The following is a 14,485-nucleotide window of genomic DNA, read 5'->3' as shown; positions in this document are numbered from 1 at the left end:
TTTTTTTTAACAAAGGTAAATTGAACAAACTGCCTAAAATGTGCATACTTGTGTCTGATTTCAACATCCTCTCCATAATAATTTAGGCCTAGTTCTCTTAAATTTTGTTTTGTTGTTTTTTTTTTTTATTTAATGAAAAAGATGGTGAGCGAACTTGGCTTCTAGTTGACCAGTTAAGCGGATAATCTCTGTTATGTTAATTTATATTTTATTCAAATTATATAAAACCTTTTATATTCAAGAGAAGATTGTGAGTTTTGACATAGTACAAAGACGTTTAAGGAGTATATACTAGCATACAACTCAAGGTTATTGAAACAGGATTATCATTAGAAAAAATATATATTTAGATGTTAGCAGTGGAGGATTAAGTATGACAGCTTTTAAGGACTTCAGTGTTGCTTCCTGTATTTTTCTTTTCTTGTCTTTGCCATGTAAGAATTATATCACACAATCTGGTTCTTCATAGTCCTATAAGATTCACCACACAGTAACCTTGCATGATTAAGCTTGAACTATGCCTCTATGGATGACCAGTAATCTGCAGGAAATTATACAGCATGAGGTAATATTAAGCTGACAAGGTTTGTCTGTGGCGATGATGACCCTCACTGAATGCACATTAGGTTACTTGCCATACAGCTGTGCCTGGATAATGTTAAGACCTCCTGCTGGACATCATTCTGGGACACATTAGAAGGAAGCTCCAAATTTCTGACTTGAGTAAACTATTTTCTAGGTTTTAGGTGACCTAACCAGAGTGCATCTGCTCTGATTGCCTGGGCATTGTCATTAACACCTGCTCTTTGCTAGCTCACTGCTCAGTATGTGTGCGTGTGTCTTTCTTTCTCCTACTTGCCTGGCTAGAGCAGCTTGACCTCAGCTGTCATTGTGCTTTAACACTGATAGAGCATGCAGGCTTTGTCAAAGCTCACAAAGGTGCACAACACGGACCAGACAGATGCTCGAGTGGAAATGTTTGTGTGTTGGTGTGATGTAGCGTTGTGCTTGGTGATATGATATGTGGTCTCTGTCACTTTCGTCAGGTGGTTTCCAGATTTTTGTGGGGGAATCTTACTGGTAGGAAAGACATGCACGCACGCACGAATGCACGTACGCACAGTGAATTGGACTGAGGTTTACAAATGACAAAAAGCTGAGAGGGTTCAGTGCAAAAATATTGTGCTTAAATTTGATCTGCAAGTCAGTTTTAAACACTTCCTGTTTTCACAGTGTTACGATTGAACTGCGATACATTTACCGTTGCATTTCACTGTTTTGCATGTTTTGGGCTTTGAGCATTAAGGCTAACAAGTTGACAGTGTTTGGCTGTAATAGGTTGATGTTATTATATCAGAGGGCAAGAATATGTGGGGTAAGGTTAGGGAGATCTTTGGGCAACTGTGATGATACACACGCACTCTGACCACTGCTAAAGGCAAACAGAAACGACATCCAATTTCTTGACCACTTTCTCTGTTGCTCCTCAAGGCAATGGGATGACTGACCCTCTTATCCTTTTTCATAAACACACAATCAGATCCTGCGGGCCTACATGTCACAACTCCAACCACCGGTCCTGTTGCGTTGAATAAATGACCTGATAAATTGCAGTGTGTTAAAATAAAATCGTTTTTTGTGGTGCTCTGTCGTAATAAAACTACTTTGTCTATATGGTGACTTTTGCTACAGTTTATTATAATTGAATCTCTTTTTTTGCCATTTCTGACTTGTCGTTGAGCTGTGGGTTTTGTCAAAGTTGTACTTTTAGTTGATAAAAGTATTATGACGTTTCTCTTTCTCATGCTAGTCATTATTTTTCCTTAAATGGTTCATTCTGTAGATGAGATTGACACAAGCAGCAGAAGAAAAAGTCAAATAGCAGTGTCTAATAACAGCCTCTGTTTGCCCTGGCACACAGGCACGCTTACAATAAGTCCTTGACTGTCTTGCCCTCTGGCTCGCTCCTGTTGGGATGAGATCATTATTACTTGCTACTGATGGACCTGGAGGAAAGTGGTGGAGACTGTATTTATGACTGTATGTGGGTGCGGGTATGTGTATCCCCTGTCATGTCCTGTGTCCAGGCATGCTCCCAGGGCCAAGCTGAGAGAGTGATGAACATACAGTGGCAGGACAAGCGATGACTGAGTGACATCCAGGCACTCAGGCCCCATTGAAGGTTGGATAGGAGGTGGTGCAGAGGGACAGATGGATTTAGAGGCATGGAAAGGCCTCAGCTTGGCTTTGGGGTGCATCTTCATATTAGAAGAGGAAAATAAACCCACGGGTAAACAAAGAGGTTATGTCTTTGCCTTAAAATTCATAATGAATTGAGTCTGATGCAGAAAATGGTGGAAGTATTGAGTAAACATTTCAGACAGGAGAAAATATAACGTAACAAATTCTCTTTTAATACTTTGTGGACAGGTTGTGGCTCGTGGGGTTGAGATGTGGTTGTTTTAGCTAAATGTTTTTGAACAAAACCCAAGTTGTGTGTTAGTGGAAAACCTACAGGTCAGAAGAAAAACATTATCATTTGCATTTATCGTGATTATTTAAGGAACCTTGAGAGTTTCAACTTAAATACATATTCTGTATATTTGTTATTTGTTTAACCTTAAAAGGATGGGTTAAATAAATAGTTTAGTTAGTTGCAAAATGAATGTGTATTGTCTGTTACTATGTATAAAGTAGAAATGCATTCATGTATTGCAGATAGTAGACATTTCTTCTAATCAGTCACAGTGTTACCATGCTTTTTTTTTAATGAAACAAAAAAATATGAATTTGATATGAATTATGATGGCATGACTTATGTGTTAATAATTGTGGGATAGCTACTTTCTACTTTTTCCTTGAAACCTTTTACCCGTCAAAGTGTGAAAGTCTAAAGGGCATGAAAAGCACTGTGACATCTGTGCCCACCTTCTGTGCTCTTCACAGCTTTTTCATTTGATCTCGTTTGCCCTTTCTTTTTGGCACAAAGCAGGAAGCTTTTTGTTGCTCTCTTTCTATTTCATCCTCACGGAGCTCTTGGAGATATTTTGCTCTTTCCATTACTGAAGTAAATGGCTTGTAAAAAAACAAATAATTCAAGCAGTATTGTTTTTTGAAGAAGGTTTATTTGGACTTTTTTAGCTTAACATAGTCACAGATGGTTTGGGTTGGGTTGAGGACTTGGCATTTGCAGGTGGTGAACAGTAAATATCTGCCACTTTCATTCTGAGGAGCCACAGGCCTGTCGCTCCTCCCACCGTGCTCACTGGTGGCCAGCCTCGGTCCCTTCTTCCCCACGTTTCACCCTAGGGCTACACGGTTCCCTACAATAGTCTTGTGTGACAAAAATGTGTGATGAATGTGTGTGACATGCCATGTGTGTATTGCGTGTTTGCATGTGGTTGTGTATGCTTTTGTGTATGACACAAGTGCAGGCCTTTCCTGCTACCAGATTGACGTGAGTGTCTGTGAGGCTTTGCTCTTTTCAGACATGCCTCACACTGGCAGTTGGAGTTTATGTGTGTGTGCGTTCGGCTGCCTGCCTTCTAGCGCCTCGAAAGAGACTGACGGCCTCTGACACCTGCCATTTGGACGCTTTTCTCTGTGAAAAATGTCATTGTCTTCAGAACCGACGTGTGTGTGTGTGTGTGTGTGTGTGTGTGTGTGTGTGTGTGTGTGTGTGTGCGAGAGAGAGAGGGAGAGAGAGAGAGTGCGATATGGCGCATCCCTCAATTTGTCTCCCTCAGGTCAAGCTTTGCAGCTGACTGAACAATGGAACGAAGCTGTTTGAGCAGCTGGGACAGAGAAACTTACTGTGTGTGTTTTTGTGTGTGTGTGTGTGTGTGTGTGTGTGCGTGTGCGTGCGTGCAAATTTATTTTTGGGTGACAACATCTGATGTTACAGCTCATTCTGAGGCAATAAAATGAGGCCAATCCAAGTATCCTGAACACAAACACAGTTGCTGGAATAGAAAACATGGTCCAGGTTAGACATATTTGGGCAACAAAGTTTGCGTTCTCTTTTCCTTACCATATTTAAGTAAAGCAGTAAATAAGAAGGTTTCTACTTCAGCTTGACTGGGTATCATTAACACAGAGAGAAAGGTATTGGAGATCAGTACCCTTTGCTGCTTTCTTTTGCATATTAAGCAGCAGATTGCAGCCACCTACACTCGCATTCTATATGGGATCTCTTTTAAGCAAGTGAAATGCATGCAAAGTCTTGCTGAATTCAAGTGACTGACTTTTGGCAGTTATATCCCTCATCTTCATTCTAAAAAATATCTCTGCTTTGGATGTAGGTTTAGGTTAGTTGTCCAGCTGAATTACAAAATCGGTGATTTCAAAGGTATTAATCTTTGCAGCACACAGAATGCTTTTTTAAATTCATAATTTCTCCCACTGAAAAGGCTACATCCAGATAAACAGAATCAGTTTTGGGGGATTTATTCATCAGCATTTGGTCATATTATGTATTTTACACATATATATTGTATATATTCTTTACTAGGCATGTTTTATTTGATTTACTCTCTTAAGTGACTGCACCTGCTGGTAATTGACTGTGCGCGGACTGTTGGTGCTACAGCTCCTTTAAGTGTGAGAGGCAAAGCACTCCTGTCTACTGATTTTTGTTATTGATTCCTTTTATGAAAAAAGCATATAATTGGTATAAAACGTTCCAAAATTGGCAACAATTATGTGAACTGAAGCATCTCAAGTGTAAGGGTATTTCCAAATTAAAAAGAGAAATATCAGACTAGTGAAATATAAAACCATAGGGCCTAAACAACAAACATCTAAATAGACAGATATTCAGTTACAGCATCCCTTTCTTCAAGTTGTTGAGTTGGGGTTTTGTGGCTAATAACAGTTCTGTTTTCTTGAGGAGTAGCAGGATGCCAGTCATTGTGTGTGTGTGTGTGTGTGGACCATTGAGTTTGTGACTTTCCCCCAGGAAAGGGCATGGCTAAAGGCAAGTCTATATTTATGTTTGTGTACAATTAAGAGAGCAAATGAACATGCGAGTGAACGATATCCCTACAGGGGCAGAAATCATTGCTTCACACCAAGAGGCAACCACTGACTTTGTATACAAAAGAGAGAGAGAGAGAGTGTGTGTGTGTTATCTGTCCATTCATCCACCATCCAACCACAGATGACCTTCTGCTGGCTGCCAGGGCGATCCCCTCACTATGGCTGCAGTCATAGATGCTATGGCGATGAGGGCTCAGAGCTGTATCTATGACAGTGGTTACCCAGATGCCCCAGCAGCAGCCTTAATTAAGTCAGACGTGATAGGGGCTGGTGGCCTTGCTTTCTTCTCTCACCCTATTCTCAACTTTCATATGTCCTGTGCATGCTTCATTGTACCATCATTTTTTTTCACTCTGTCTAGAGCATCTCTCTCTCTCTTGTTGTAATTTTTCTTGAAAAACAAACGGTGTAGGTGCTACACCTCATTGACCTACCCACTCTGTTTTGGGGGCAGAGAGAGAGATCAGGGTTGGGAAATACACATTCATATGTATATAAATACATATATAATTATTTGGCCCTTTGCATTTGCTGTTGGAAAATTGAGATTTAGGTATAGTGAATGATTTTGTTTATATAAGCGAAATCTTAATCTGGTCTTAATCTGCATTACCTACCATGTAAATTTGTGTCTCTGCAAGCCTGCATGTTTCTGCGCGAGCCCATGTGTGTCAGGTTAATGACCAGCTTTGCTTTGACCTCCTTGAAGGTCATGTGCCATTGCTCGTTAGTAGTGTCACCATGGCGATATGTCAGCTGTCAGCGCGATGGATGGGAGGTTAACAAAAAGAACAGTGTAATGGAGAAAGGGCTGAATAAAGATATTGGGAAGGAGAAAGAAAAAGGGAGGGTGGACAGACAAGTTAATTTAAATGCGATTCTCATCAGACGGCCTCTGCCACTCCTCATTAATGAGATACTTATAATTGGCAAGATTGTTGTAGCAAGGTCTAGGCCTCTGGGATAGTATATGTGCACGCGTGTGTGTTTGTGTGTGTGAGCGCACTATGGAAGACCTTAGTTTTGGACATAGGGGAGGGGACGACCCTCTTGTCATATTGGTTAGCCCTGAGGGAACTCCCCCTTCTTTCTTTCTCCAAGTCCCCTTCAAGAGAATAGGACGACTAAACAATTTGGCAGTTTCATTTGTGTGTCACCAACATTAACATGGGTATCAGTGGCTTTGTTGTACCACCATCTTGCAAGTGTGGTGATGGATGATAAGCAGCCTACTTTAGACTGAATGCATTAACAGGGAAATTGTATAATTCGTAGCATGTTAACCTTATATTGCCAGGAATTTAATTATAAGATATATATGAAATATAACAATGCTGGAATTGTCAAAGACCTTGACTTCAGTTGAGTCGTTAAAAGTTTATTTAATGGTTAATTATGTGAAGTATTAAGGCAGACTGTTGGTTTTATTTTCTAACTTTATGCATAATTCTAACGATTTTCTTTCTGCAGCAATATGTAAATGGATTTTTTTTATGTTACTTAAATTTATAGATAACTGGGCAGAAAGAAGAATTATATTACTTAGGACTTAGTTGAAACTTGGTATGTCTGACATCATGTCTCAGTCCTGACATGGCTTTGGAAAATGTGAATGAATGCAGCATTTTGAACTTTTAATTGTATTTTGATTACATTAACAGCTTTTCCTTTTGTTCCCTAGTGATATAGACCTACCCCTTTGACACTTATAATGCACCAAAGTATTTAAGTAATAGATAAACTAATAAAACTAATAAACTAATAAATTACTAATATGTTTGTCACTTTCTGTTATATAAATTTCACATTTTGTTGTGAATGAACAAAAACTTTTCGATTTATAAATAAAGGACAGTCTGTAAAATTATTTATTTTTCTGTAATTTCACACATTTATCACGTAGAAAAATGAAGCGTGCTGTTGAAATTGCACTTCTTTTTGTTATGTTGAGACATCTCAGGGATTAAATGTTTAGTTATGTTTCTTTACACTGACAGAAAGAGAAGTAGCATTTCTATGCCTCACTTAAGATTAAAATAGGCTGTGTGTAGCTCACGAGGTTAAGTGAGTTTGACATCCCTTGTCTATAGTAATACTCTATAGAGGCTGGCAAACAGTGCACCAAAACTACCACTAGATGGCAGAAGTGCCACACGATTTGCTGTAAAGAGGTTCGGTATCTTACTACTGAGTCAGACTTTCTTTTGTGAGAGTTCAGTGTGGAAAAGTGACCGTACTCTGAATCATATATGCAGAAAAATGTATGGCTGTGAATTTATAGTTGCCTAAAGTGCATACCATACAGTGGGCAAATTGACTCAATCACCCAACTGACTCGCTAACTTCTGAACATGTTAAGTATTCATAGGTACATGAGGCAGTGACTCATACATGTATTTGGAGTGCAAGTTGTTTTTTTACACCTGCTGCCAAGTGTCAGAATACTTAAAGGCATTTGAAAGACTGTAACTGAGATCTTAATGTTAAGGGTGCAGGACTACTAGTCATGATGCTATTTTGGCTTGTCATGGCTACAAAGAGGGTAACTAGAGTCAAATAAAGTAACTGTTTTAAGGACTTTTCAAGTACATTATTAAAGATGTAAGTCATGTTTAATTATGATGATGTCTCTCAAGTAGTAATAGCTGTTTTAATTAGTTTCCTCCTCCCTCTCCTTAACTCACAATTTTCTCCCTATGCAAACCCATCTTTCTCACCTCTTTTTCACCTTCCCCCCGCTGTCGAACCTGTATGTTTTCCCTTTTTCCTTTGTACATCTCTGCCAGTATCTTCCCAAAGACATCCTTTACTTTTCTAACTCTTACTTTTCTTTCTTTCCCATATCTTCCCTAGTATAACCAATGAGGCAGGAGCATCCATCTACAGTGTGAGTCCCGAGGCAGTCCAAGAGATGCCAGACCTGGACCCTAACCTTAGGAGTGCAGGTACACCAAGCTGCAAAGCTTGATTGTTGTCAAGTAGCAAGTAGATTTTTCCTGGTTTAATGTGTTGTTTTTGTGGATAGCAATATGAATAAGGTTGGAAATTTGGTAGTCAGGAACAGCTGTATGTCCACTGGTTTCAGCTTCAATTTTATTTTCCACCTTTTTTTTGGTTTTTTTTTTTGCATAATGCTTTCATACATCAGTGAATTTCTGGCATTGCTTTTTGGTTCTCCTCTGTCGCCCTAACTTTGCTTTACCTCTCTGCCTCCCTTGCCAATTCTTCCTAACTCTCTGCACATACTACGTCATTGAAAACACAGTAGAATATAAAGGAATCACACTGAGTTTTGGAGAATAAATGTTTCCAGCAGACTTCCTCTATAAAAACCATAAATCAGCCAAGGCTGGATTATTCCTCACTAGTATCCTGTGGTCAGCAGCACAGAGCACTTGCAGAGAGCCATATTTATACCCATAACGAAAACCTCAAGAAATCTACTGAATTTATATTTGGATGCTAAGCCTCGACACCATGAATAACAGTGTGTGTCTGTTTTGCCTTTCGGGGGTATCTTTGCTATTGCCTTAGTCTAAATGAATGGCTGTGTAACACTGTATGCAGGGGGGTGTTTTGACTTATTACACTGATTATTGTGAGATTAGGGACACCTAGTGGAAATAGGTAATATTTTACCCATTTCCAGGGATTACTGTTTTTGTTCCACTTATTTCTGCTCCTCCCGTCTCCCCTCTGATCAGAGGACTGCTGTTACTAACTGGTTTTCAGTCACTCATTGCAGACATGCTGCATCTCTTTAAAAGTTGGCCTGTTGTAATCAAGTTTTTTCAGCTCATGATCTGATTGAGAGTAATGATGTTTGAGAGGAGTGCGAGCAGTTCATTTTCTTTCTCAGTTCATGCTCTGCAACAAAAACTGTGCAGCCACATCATCAGTGTCTCACCAGAAGGCTGGATGTCTCCGTTTTCTCCTGAGTAATGTGTCTGGCCAGGGCCTTCGTCAGTTGTTGTGCTCTTCATTGCTTCCCATTTTTGTAGTACTGTATTTGGCTCATAAACTTTCAATAAGTGCTGGAGAGTTCTGCTGGACTCCATTTACAAATAACCTCCCTTCAGAGGGGGGGTGGGGGTTAGAGACGGAATAAATGGAAAGAGTATAGGAGAGTTTTGGTGGTGTACTGAGCAAGGCTAGGGTTGAAACTCCATCCCTGTCTAAATATTATCTCAGGCAGCAGGCTCCTGCCGCAGCCAGAGGAGAGAGAGGAGGACCATTGATTCCAGACATACTCCCTCTCTTACATCCTATTCTTCCCTTTGTCTGCCTTTTCCACCTCAAAGATCAGAATCTGATGCATCCCATGCAGCATACTACATACACAAAACGGTGGATAGGGCAGGAAAGGAAGGACAAATGAAGGGACAAACTGTTCCCTGAAATTGATCAATGGATGAGCAAATCGTTGGTCATAATTGTGTTGTGATGCCAAAGTTTGGGGAGTATAGCAGTTTTTTTAAGTTCTATTTTTTAAGGAAACTCAAACTACTAAAAATATTTATGTATATATTGCTTTTTCTCTTTTTAAAAATTATATAAATGGAAAAGACATAACAGTGTACGGTAACGCCCAGAGCTGGCATCCCCTTTGTCTTGCCCATGGTTATGTAAGTACACAATTGATTGGTTGTGTTATTCTTCTCCGCTTGGTGTGTGCTCGTGGGGAAATGCCGTGTGTATGTGAATAAGATTATTGTAATTTTTCTCTTTGTCATTTAGAAAATCAGAAAAGACGTGTGATCTAAACCTTAAAGACTCTGTCATAAAACAAACCCAACGTTGGTTGAGGAGTATTGTGTATTTGTTTGTGTGCTACGTTTGACTGTTTTTGCCTGAGGGCACAGAAGTGGATAAATTGGTGTTTTTAAAGGTTCATGGCTCAAACATCTATCAGCAAGCTAAATGACAGGTGCAGCAACTCCAGCTGAATGCCAGCTTTAATTATTATTAGTGGGGGTGGAGGAATGACAATTAGGTTTGGCCTGCCCTCAGGCCAACACAGTAATATGCAGACAATTAGCATATCGAGTAATTACGCATACTACTATGGATTTGCATATTCAATAACTGTGAGTCAAATACCAAGTTTATGAAAAACACAAACCACGGATTCCCATGAGACGTAGAGGTATCTCATGTGTGTGTGTGTGTGTCTGTGTGTGTGTGATGGCAGTGTCGATTGGAAGACGTGTCCAAGATCCGCTGGCTGAGCTTGTGAAGATTGATCCCAAACACATAGGCATTGGAACATATCAGGTAAGTTAGCTTTTAGCTTTTCGATTGTCTGCTTTTGTCAATGAAGACAAATATTCCAGGTGTACAATAAGGCACTTATGTTTATTTTGATTTTAATGTTTCGTATTTACTTTAGTTATCAAAGATGGTCTTTTTAGGAGAGTCCAGATCAAATATTTCATACCAACAATAATGTAATCATGCATTTGCATTTCTATCCTTTCATCCTCCAAAGCACAAGTTGCTTTTTACTAGAGTTTAGGTGCGACATTTATCTTTTAGGCAAAACCAAGAGAGCAGAAACGTAACTGAGTCCTAAAAAGAAAAAGCGATGAGAGGGATGAGGAAAAAAGGCAAAACAGGCAAGCAGAGACAAAGAAGATAAACTTGGCTGAGAGCTGTGTCAACAGATGATGCTAAGGATGACTAATTCAATTAATGGAGATCAGGCATGACGTATGTTTGGACATTTGCTTTTGCTTGTTTAATTGCCGTTCTCTGTCCGTTTGTGTGCACTGCCAACTCTTTTATACTCTTTCCAGTGTCTGTGTGTGTGTGTGTGTGTGTGTGTGTGTGTGTGTGTGTGTGTGTGTGTGTGTGTGTGTGTGTGTGTGTGTATGAAGCAGGAGTTGGCTCAGTGTTGGTTTTCTGCATTGCGAGTGGGTATGTAATTGTGCGAGAAAGGCAATCTGAGCATTATGTCAGTGAGCTTACTGTTAGCATCAGCTATGAATGCAGTATTGTTCTCCATGTGGTCTTGGAAGAAAAGGCTATGAGGAGATGGAAATAAGTAGAAAACGGAAAAGAATGAGGATGACACAGGCAAATACAATAAGGTCACAATAAACGACTGTCAGCTGTACATGATGGATCCAGTATTAGATGCTATGTACTACAAAAAAAAGTAATAATAAAGTTATTTTTAAGGCTTTATTGGATATAGTTAAAGCAGGTAGAAGAGAGGGTGTAAACTGCAGAACATGTAGTGCTTTTTTGCAGCAGTTGTTTTTCAGTTATATTGTTAAATTGGTAGAATTCCTGTTCCTGATAAAGATGTGAGGACCATTTAATTATTGGGCAGTGATGAGAGAGAAGAGCTGATGTACTGTAAGGCTGAGTGAGTTTTCAGGTCTAGTGTTAAATTGGTGGAATTCCTCTTTGTAATAGAAATGTGAAGCCCATTTAATCACTGGGAAATGATGAGAGAGAAGAATTGATGCACCGTAGGACTGACTTTATTTTGATTAACTTTTAATTTAATTTTAATTGCTAAAAAAGCAGATATTTTTGTCATTGATGAAAAAGAATTTTTGCTTTTGGCTTAGTAAAAAGGAGACTGAAGTTGTTATCAGTTGGTTTTTCATTCATCAACTAACAGATGAGGTGCTGTTTATCTGCTGAGAGGAGGTTTCTGCTCACTAAGTCAGTATTGTACAGGGTAAATTGTAACTAAGTAATACACTGATATCTTTTATCAAGGTTATTTCAAGAGCTGTCATTCAAGGAGCGTAAGAAGCATTTTCATGTGTTGCTTTGGGTAATATTTCAGTGTTAAGAAAAAGAATTCACCAGTGGAAGAAGAGAAGGAAGGGAGGGGGGTTAAAAAGAACAGCAGAGGGTGACAAAAGTCAAAGTAAAGGAATGATGGGAAAAATGTAACATTTGAAAGTAAAAGGAGGAGGTCATATTGTTCAAATGATTGTGTGCATGGCTGTGTGTGTTAGGTCACAGGCCCGTGTCTCTCATCACGTCCTGATCTTGACTCTCTAGGGTGCTCAGGGTTCTGCACCTCCCGCTCTCAGATCATGTGACTAGGTCAACAAATGCTAATCTTACCGAGTAAATAAACTCTGGGTGCTGACAGATATGAGATGGGACATCATCTTGACCTGTGTATGAGCTCACGCAAAGCATACACACTTTCTTCCCATCCTTTTTCAGAGTCAGTATGTAATGTGTGTGCATACATTTGCATTGGTGTATACGTGAATGTATATGTGTGAGAATAGGGCAGTCATGCATGCGTTTGTTTTCTAGCAAGTTCTTTTATATGGCCTTTTGAGCTTTCGGAAAGTTTATTGCCATTAGACCCAAAAAGCATAAGGGTAGATGTAACTCTAGACAGCTGGCACAGCATGCGCTCGCTTTCTCTCTCCCTGCTGACCCAGTGAGTGACAGCTCTGAGGGAAAGACGGAAATGAGCTGAGGGCTAAAGAAGTGAGGCCCATTAAAATCAGATTGGACGCAAGTATTGGGGTGGGAACGCTGTTTTCACTGTGGATCCGCTGGCTGACAGTTTTCCTTTTTTTTTTTTTTTTGAATGCTGAAAAGCCAGAAACATGTCAGAATGAGGAGCCAGTGTCATTAGCTTTAACAGGACACTGACATTTAAAAGACTACTTACACATCGGCACAGTACAGAAAACTAAGTGTGTAAACATTGCTGGAGTCTTCTGTTCTTTAATAATTAGACACTAACTTTCCTTTGAACCAGACCTCCACCTGTCAGTCACCTTTATGTAGCTATGGTCTGTTGACAGCTGGGAAATCCCCAGGGATGTGAAATGAACTACTGGAAAATACACACACACAGACGCACACTGCTGTGTAAGAAAACATTACCCGCCAGCCGGATATTAAAGAAACTGTCATTCTTCCCCTCACCTTTGTTGATTGTTTTTCTCTTCCAATTCTAACTTTTTGTAAAACTCTTCACACACCTGAACTAATGCCCTTCATCTGCCTTCCTTTAATTTCATGTTTTCTTTCAAATACTACAACGTGTTAGGAGTGGGTAATACAACCTCAAAATTATAGTGCAATATTTCAAGGAAATCTGAGATAATGATATTTATAAGGATGTAGAAAAAAAAACTGATCGCAGCTTGTAGGCAGCATTTATAAGTGTGAACAAATTCAAGGGCATTTTTTGTACGTCTTTTCTGTTGAGCCACTGTCATTGATGCCATCGAAAGTGTGAATCTGTTGCCACAAGGTGCCGCCAGCAGCATTATAGTGCAATACTAGTGACACAGCATTGTATACAGTGACACAGCACAAGTCAAATGTAAGCACAAAAGTAACCTAGGAAGTGTTTTCCCTGGAAATTTTAACAGTAACGTAACTGTTTAATACTTTTGTGCAGCAGTAAGTAAAGTAACTTAATCCTGTACCTCTTCATGAGCCTGCACAATACTGTCACATATTAAAACTGAAACTGAAAACCCCTTGTGAAGAAAGTGTCTATGACTCCTTTGGCATGTTTTTCACCCTTGAATGGTAGTGCCTATGGGGCAGACAGGAGCAGGCAGAGCACAGGGAAAGAAGAAGAATAAAAAATGAAGGCTTGACAGTGATTGATAGTTCCTGCCTAGTCGCTTTGGAGCGTGGGAAAAAAAAAGCAAGCTCTTTAAGACTTGGCAGAAGGTGCCAAAAACATTAGGAGATACTATTTTAATGATTTCCTTTAGATTTGTTCAAGCATGTTGAGTGTTTGTGCATTTAAGCAGGGTGTTAAATGAATAAACCTTGCATCTTTGTTTGTATAATGGATTTACAGAGGCTTGTGCCAAATATCTTCTTATTCTGCAATAAATAATACATATCTGGCTGCCAGGCTACTTATTTTAAGGTTGTACAATTTACTTTCCCTTGTTTAAATTTCTTGGTAAGTGCTTTCTAATTGCTACCTTTTTATATCAAAATTAGTTTATATAGTAGGATATTCAAGGGAAAAAAGCACACAAACCTCATAGTTAACAAGAGCAAACAGCAGAATTGTCAAATAAGAAATAAACTATTTAAAAGAGAGGAGGAAAGGTGCATTTTTTTGGTTCTTAAAATGATGATTTAAATCAACTGTGTCCTTAATTTTTCATCTATATTAAACAAAATGCAAACATTGCCTCTAATCTTTTTGTTAATGGAACATTTGAATAGAGTATTTTGTCCAAATTCTCAAACATGATATTTTCCAAGTGAAAACCTAAATAGATGAGACTTCCTGTGCCTCTCTTGAAGCGCTTTCTGTTCTAGTTTTCTCATGTTCTGTTTTGCACTCCCTTGGGTAATGTGTGACCGTGCATGTGTTTGTGCACACGAGTATGTGCTTGGTTAGGTCGTTAAATGCCAGTCATTCATCAGCAGTGATATGATGGCAAGGACATGTTTTTATGATTTTCTATCACCTTTCACA

General features: G+C 39.3%; 1 protein-coding gene across 1 annotated transcript in view; it reads left to right on the top strand.

Annotated features, from left to right (window-relative positions):
- srbd1 (S1 RNA binding domain 1) overlaps nt 1-14,485 on the top strand; it is a 50,884-nt gene that overhangs the window by 21,217 nt on the left and 15,182 nt on the right. Inside the window, exons 15-16 of the mRNA XM_082557592.1 lie at nt 7,891-7,982; nt 10,229-10,311. Coding sequence (XP_082413718.1) covers nt 7,891-7,982; nt 10,229-10,311 — 175 coding nt within the window. The remainder of the gene's footprint in view (nt 1-7,890; nt 7,983-10,228; nt 10,312-14,485) is intronic.

Source organism: Aulonocara stuartgranti (assembly GCF_965226115.1).
Source record: "Aulonocara stuartgranti genome assembly, chromosome: 13".
Taxonomy (NCBI): Eukaryota; Metazoa; Chordata; class Actinopteri; order Cichliformes; family Cichlidae; genus Aulonocara; species Aulonocara stuartgranti.
Note: the sequence above shows the minus strand (reverse complement) of the source record. Positions and strands in the feature narration are given on the sequence as shown.